At 53.6% G+C, this 6,853-nt stretch overlaps 1 protein-coding gene across 1 annotated transcript in view; it reads right to left on the bottom strand.

The window, feature by feature from the left end:
- UNC13A (unc-13 homolog A (C. elegans)) overlaps positions 1 to 6,853 on the bottom strand; it is a 91,622-nt gene that overhangs the window by 83,054 nt on the left and 1,715 nt on the right. Inside the window, exons 2-4 of the mRNA XM_015569578.1 lie at positions 4,755 to 4,814; positions 4,016 to 4,115; positions 2,135 to 2,252 (exon numbers count right to left, since the gene is read on the bottom strand). Coding sequence (XP_015425064.1) covers positions 2,135 to 2,252; positions 4,016 to 4,115; positions 4,755 to 4,814 — 278 coding nt within the window. The remainder of the gene's footprint in view (positions 1 to 2,134; positions 2,253 to 4,015; positions 4,116 to 4,754; positions 4,815 to 6,853) is intronic.

Genomic DNA, 6,853 nt, shown 5'->3' with positions numbered 1-6,853 from the left:
AGCCCAGGTCCAGCCACTCTCCAGGGCCGTCCTGGATATGGGGGGAGGGGGTGACAGGGGTAAGGATCCTGGGTGAGGCGAGGTGGGTCAGGTATCTGCTCACATGAGATGTCTCCCTCACTCCATCCCACTCCTGCCCCAAGAGCAAGGGCCACACCCCCCACTTTACAGATGAGGAAACAGACTCAGTGCAAGGCAACATTGTGGGTCCAGGAACTCAGAGCCAAGGACCCAGAGAGAGGGCCCTTCGGGGTCAGCAGGAGCAGTCCTGGAGTTACACAACCACGCCTCATCCCTCATGGGAGTTATGCAGCCCTGGCTTCATCTAAAAGCCCTGCTGCTCCCACAATCCAGCAAGGAAACCCCTCCCCAAGTGAATGAACCAGTCCCCCTGGGTTCAGGGAGCCTAAATCCTTCAGCAGGTGGGGTCTACTCTCTCTCTCTCTCTCTCTCTATATATATATTTTATTGATTTTTTACAGAGAGGAAGGGAGAGGGATAGAGAGTTAGAAACATCGATGAGAGAGAAACATCGATTCAGCTGCCTCCTGCACACTCCCTACTGGGGATGTGCCCACAACCCAGGCACATGCCCTTGGCCGGAATCGAGCCCGGGACCCCTCAGTCCGCAGGCCGACGCTCTATCCACTGAGCCAAACCGGTCAGGGCAGAGCCTCAGTTTCTTCATCTCAAATGAGCATGATGTTGTGTGACATTTGCTTTCTGCAGCCCCAGGGAGAGGCTGGTAGGGGCGGAAGTAGTAGTCCAGGATCCTGTGCATGGGCCATTGCTGCCACAGGTGACCAGGCCTTCCTCACACTCGGGGGGGGTGGGGCGGTCACTAAGGAAATTTTGGGTCATCCTCAGGCTTCCTTTTGGACTCACTTGCCTGGACTATTGTGCCCATTTCCTCCCTCTCCGTTCATTCATTAAAAATAAACCCTTGTCGGCGCCTCCTCTATGCCTACCCCACGCCGGGCAATTTCAGGATCCCCAAGAAGTCCACAGTCACAGGAGACAGGATTTGATATAGACACCTCCTGCCCTGTGAGGCCAGGGTAAGATCAGAGGGAGGGAGAGGGGCTGAGGGGTGGGGGTGGATAGGAAGGGATTGCTGGAGGACAGGGCATGGGAGCTAAGCTTAGGGCAGTGGTTCTCAACCTTCCTAATGCCGCGACCCTTTAATACAGATCCTCATGTTGTGGTGACCCCCAACCATAAAATTATTTTCGCTGCTACTTCATAACTGTAATGTGGCTACTGTTATGAATCGTCATGTAAATATCTGATATGCAGGATGTGTTTAGGTGACCCCTGTGAAAGGGTCGTTCGACGCCAAAGGGGTCGCGACCCACAGGTTGAGAACCGCTGGCTTAGGGGGTAATGGAAGAGACGTTGGCATCCGGGTAACAGCATGTGGGAAGGTGCAGCGGCCTTCTTTGGGACTCTGTAAGGGGTGGAAGTTGGGGTGTGGAGGGAGATGAAGCTGGCAATGTGTGCAGGTGCCATCAAGAAGGCTTCCAAGGGAGATGGGGAGGGAGGGCAGGAAAGAGTCCTGGGGTATGAGGTGCTGCTGGGCTCAGCATGAGGGGGAGGGGGGAAACTTAAGGCCGGGAGACCAAGGTTACTGTCTAGCACCGTCAGGAGTAGCCTTCCTCCTGCACAAAGTGCTAATGACCCACAATATCCTTTCCCCGCTCCTCCATAAGAACACACTTTTAGGTGGGTCCAGGGCTATGCAGCTTAAGACTACATTTCCCAGACTTCCCTTGCAGCTAGGTGGGGGCACATGACTAATTCCTGGCCAATGGGAAGCGAGTGAAGTGCCACCAGCAACCTCCAGGTTTGGCCCTTAATTTGGGGGGCAAACTCCCTCTGGCCACCTTTCCTTCCCCTCATGGTGACGCAAATGCATTGGTGGTTCTCCACCTGCTGTCCAGGGCCCGGAGGTGAAAGCGTATGGAAGGAAAGAGCAAACAAGACGGAAAGAGTTTAGACCCTTTGGAGCTGCCACTGCAGCCCCGATGTCTACATGAACATTATCAGGGGCAGGAGGTAAATGTCCATCGAGGTTAGGCCACTGGCCTCTGGCTCCTCCCAGGCACTCCTCCCCAACCCTCAGCCCCAAACTCACCTCATTGGACTGGCGGATGCTCTGCAGGGGGATCCACACGGTGCCCACCATCGTGTCCCAGATGAGGCCCTTGTTCCACACCTCCACTGTTAGCCCCAAATCGAGGCGGTTAATCTCACTGTAGAGAGAGAGGAGGGGGCAGGAAGGGTCAGGAGTGAGGGTAGGGAGACTCAGAAAAGTCAGCTCATTCAACCCAGGCCTGGGTGAGTCTTCGCCAGGAAGGTAACACAGTGATTCTAGTTTCACAGATGGGATCTGAGGTCAGGGGGCTCAGTTACATGCTCAGGGTCTCACAGCAGAACCAGGGTTCCAAGTGGGGATGGAAGGGTTGGGACAGATATCACATACCTTCTGCACCCCAGCATGCCTGGTCCTAGCTCAAGCCCTCAGACCCTAAGAATGCTAGCTAAGCGAGGAAGATCCCCAAATACCCTTTGTATCCCAGGATAAGGGCATTTGGGAAGACTCCATCCTTCCCAGTGTCACCCCTTTCCAATGGCACGGGGACATCCCTGAGCGTGTCAATGACCCTCTCGTGAGCACTTTCCCTGCAGGCCCCACTCTAGACATAGGCAGATTTGGGGGGAAACCTTGGTGAATGTCCAATTCACTGAATTTACCAACTTGCCAAAGATTTATCTTAAGGAATGTTCTCCCTGAATATATCTGTTGACTGTGACCTGGTCATTCAGCAATTGGCTTTCCGAGAGTTGAGGTCACCCTGTCCTTCCCCATTTACTGGCCCAAGAATTATAGGGCCAGTTCCTCCCTCCCTTCCCCAGATGCTCCTCTGCTCCAGGATCCTAACTGGGTTCTCTCGTGGCCTCCACCACTGACAGGCCCCAGCTGGGGGTTGAGGGCTGCCTGGGTCCAAATCCCAGCTCTGCCACGTACAGGCTGTGTGACCCTGAGCAAGTGGCTTAGCCTCTCTGGTCCTCTGTTTCATCAGCTACAAAATGAGGGTTACAGTGGCATCCTCTCTCCCAGTGTTGTGGGCAAATTTATTTTATCAAAGCCTTAGCAGAGAGCATGGCACATGTTCCCATCATCAGAGTAGGCAGGCCCTGGATGGCTCTAGGTCAAGAGGAGGGTCCAGATCATGAATTCATGCAGTGATCAGGCAAATATTTATTGAGTGCCAGGCCCCGTGCTTGGCATGGGAGTCAAAGCAGCGACAGAGACAGACTAGGCCTCACCCTCCCGGAGCTCACAGTTTAGGGTCAGGGGCCATAAATACGTCCAAAATTCACACAAATGACTAAAATAACAATTAATAGCAGGCTTGAAATTACTCTTCAATTGCAGCTTGGGGTAATGGTCGGGGAGGGCTTCCCTAAGGAGTTAACACAGTTGAGACAGGAAGTGTAAGAAGAGCCAGCTGGGAGGGGAAGGGAGGAGGAGAGACGAGCAAGTGCAAAGATCCTGGGGCAGGAACAAGCTGCCGTGTTGGAGGAACCTCGCAGAGGTGGCTGTGGCTGGGACAGGTGAGCCAGGAAAGATGGAGAGAGATACCGGTGGGAGGTCACAGGGCCCGGGCCTCCTTGGGGGCGGAGGGGAGGAGCGTGGGTTTTGTTCTGAGGTTGATGAGCCACAGGCAAGTTTGGAGAGTGACAGGATGTGATTTGCAGTTTTAAAAATATCCTTGTGGCTGCCTGGAGAACAGATTGCAGGAGGCAGACTGCAGCAGGAGGCCAGAGCGGAGGCTGGCGGCACCAGAGATAAAGGGAAGTGGCTGGATTTGGGAAGTGCTTTGGAGACAAAGCTGATGGGTGGACATGGGGCAGAGGGAGGAGGAAGGGGAGTCCCAGATGACATCGAGGGACGGATCAGTGGGACCAGCAAGCTGCCAGGGGCTGAGGCTGTGCAGGACCAACCACTCACAACATGAAATCCTGTTCCCAGCTGGGCTGGCTTCCCCGCACCGCGATGGTCGTGCTCTTGACATTCTGCACCTTCAGGGTCACATATGTGTTGAATTTCTCTGTGGCGGTGAGAGCAGGAGTTAGTGTAGGGGCTCAGACACTCCTGGTGCCCCTTCCTAAGCTCTAGACAACCTGCTGTGATCCCCCAGGGGCTGTGTGTGCTTGGGGCCACCCAGGGTCCACATACCACTCTGCTTCTGTGATTCCTCCCACCCGCCGGCCAGTCCCCATGTTCCCCCTATGCCCAGTCCCTCAGAGCACAAGGGAGGGACGTTGGTGCAGGGAGACGTGGAATTCGGGAATGCCTAGTCCTGCTGCTTAAAAATAACTACGTCCAACAGCCCTGGTTTTTAGCTGGAAAGACCGAGGCCCCCGATGGGAACAGAGGTGACTATAAGAAACACCTTCATCTCTCTGAGCCTCTCTTTCCCCACCTGGAGCCTGATCGAAGAGTCCTGCATTATCCCTTGGGATCCTGGAAAGGGCCATTGGCTCAGGGTGAGCCCCACCCACCCTGGGGTTTTCAGGGGGTGTGAGGAGATTGCTGGGACCGCAGGCCATGTCTGACACTCTCCATGATGCTTAGCGGACACAGCCCAGGTCCCCCACCAATGGCTCAGACCCCTTCCCGTCTCTCCAAGAGATGGATAGACAAATAGACAGACAACACAGGACAGGCAGGTATAGAGGCCACTTACCTTGGGCACCATCAAACTTGGCTTTTTTGACTGTGGAGAGAGACAGATAGGGAAGGGAGATGGGGAGAGAGGCAGGGAGGAGAGAGACAGAGGCACAGAGAGAGACACCAAAACAGAGACATAATGAGAGAGACAGAGAGGAGAGAGACACAGAAATAAACAGAGAGAAGACAGAGGCAAGGATAGAAAGCAAAAGAGACAGATGCAGAGACCAAACAGGAGAAAAAAAAACAAGATAAAAACAAAGGTGAAATTAGAGACAGAGAGAAAGAGATGAGGAGAGGAGGAAAAATAAGGAGAGGAGGGAGGCAGGGATGAGAGGGAGAGAGAGAAGCCATCAGATAGATGAGCAGAGGCAGACCCAGGGGTGGAAGGAATCTAAACCCGGGGAGCAATCCCTGCCCCTCCTCCCTCCCTATTAGACTCCCCTGAAGCTTCTCCCCTCCAGCTTTGGTTTTATCTTCCATTGAACAAGATTCTAAAGAAGAAGCTGGGCAGGTGGCAGGAAAGGCCTCCCACAGGAAGCTCTCCAGGATTGCCACAGAGGGAGAGACAATTTCCAATGACCCCATCCCCGTCAAGCTAGCAAGCTTCTCCCCCAATTGTCTAGCCCAGTCTGCCCTACCGAACACTCCCAAGGTTTGGGGTTCAATATTCAAAGGAGACTGGAGGAGGTGGAACCGGACCTCCCCGTCCTGGGTGGGAGGTTGTTAGAGCTTGTCCAGTCCCACTCGCCTGGAAAGGTGCAACCGAATACATGTCAGGGTCCCATGTTGTCCAGCCTCTTCAGATTCCACATAACCCACAGCCCTAAGGGATTCGAAGCAATTTCACTCTTCCGCTGGCTTTTCTCCCAGGATAGTAAACTCTCCATGGCCACATCTCTTGCAGCCTGCGGCTGCCCCCAACATCTTTCTCCACCATTCACGCTCCACCTCCACCTAAAACGTGTTACCAAACGGAGCCCTCCTCCTTCCCACATTTCTCCTTCCTTCTTTTCTTTTCGAGTGAATGTTTTTGTTTGGGCAGGCAATATACACACGTCACAAAATCAGACTCATCAAAAAATTACACCATGAGAAGGAGTTTCTATCTGCCCCAGCCCCACTCTCCCTCCCAGGTGCGATCACCATCAGCGGGCACTGGAGGCAGTCTGGCCTCGGCAATCACGAGCATTACTTTATCTCCTACACAAATAGCAGCATCGACACCCTCCACAGAGCCTTCGTGCTTCCCAGTATGTTTTGAAGAGTTTGGGCAAGCAAGGTGGAGGCTAAATCTGTGGTTCTACTCTTTCTTCTTCTTCTTTTAAATATATTTGTATTGATTTCATAGAGGAAGGGAGAGGGAGAGAGAGATAGAAACATCAATGATGAGAGAGAATCATCGATTGGCTGCCTCCTGCACGCCCCCAACTGGGGATGGAGTCCGCAACCTGGGCATATGCCCCTGACCAGAATCGAACCCGGGACACTTCAGTCCACAGGATGACATTCTACCCACTGAGCCAAACCAACTAGGGCTCTTTCTTCTTTTTTGAAAGTCAGGTTTGGCCTTTTCCTGGGCAAATGCCACAGCCTCCCCTCTTGTCCATGTCTCTATCCTGATCACTTGAATGTCTATCATGCAAAAGCAGCTGAATGGAGCCGGTGGGAAAAATGAAGCGGAGTGGTTCCAAACACCTGTCAATCAATACTGTTTGTTCCTGTCGCGGGGTGGGGGTGTGGCGGTGGGATGGACTCACAGAAGCACCGAGTGAGCCCCTCAGAGCTGCAGAGCGAGAGAAGAAGCGAGTGCCTTCCTACGCCTCCAAAGACCCGGACTTCACCTGTAAATGGTCGGGCATCATACCCCACCCCCACTTGGGTTTGGGTTTGAGGGGTAGAGTGACTCTGGAGCCCTTGGCTGGGCATTGGGAGAGGTGAGAACCAGTTCAATGTGGACTCAGGTGAAGTCAGGTTCAGTTTACCTGCTGTGTGACCCTAGGCAAGTGACCCCTCCCTCTGGACTTCCATCTCCGTCTCACTCTGACTTATTCTCTCTTTGGTTTTCTAGATCTGGCGTGTGTGTGTGTGTGTGTGTGTGTGTGAATGTTGCTT

Source organism: Myotis davidii, unplaced genomic scaffold (assembly GCF_000327345.1).
Source record: "Myotis davidii unplaced genomic scaffold, ASM32734v1 scaffold306, whole genome shotgun sequence".
NCBI lineage: Eukaryota > Metazoa > Chordata > Mammalia > Chiroptera > Vespertilionidae > Myotis > Myotis davidii.
Note: the sequence above shows the minus strand (reverse complement) of the source record. Positions and strands in the feature narration are given on the sequence as shown.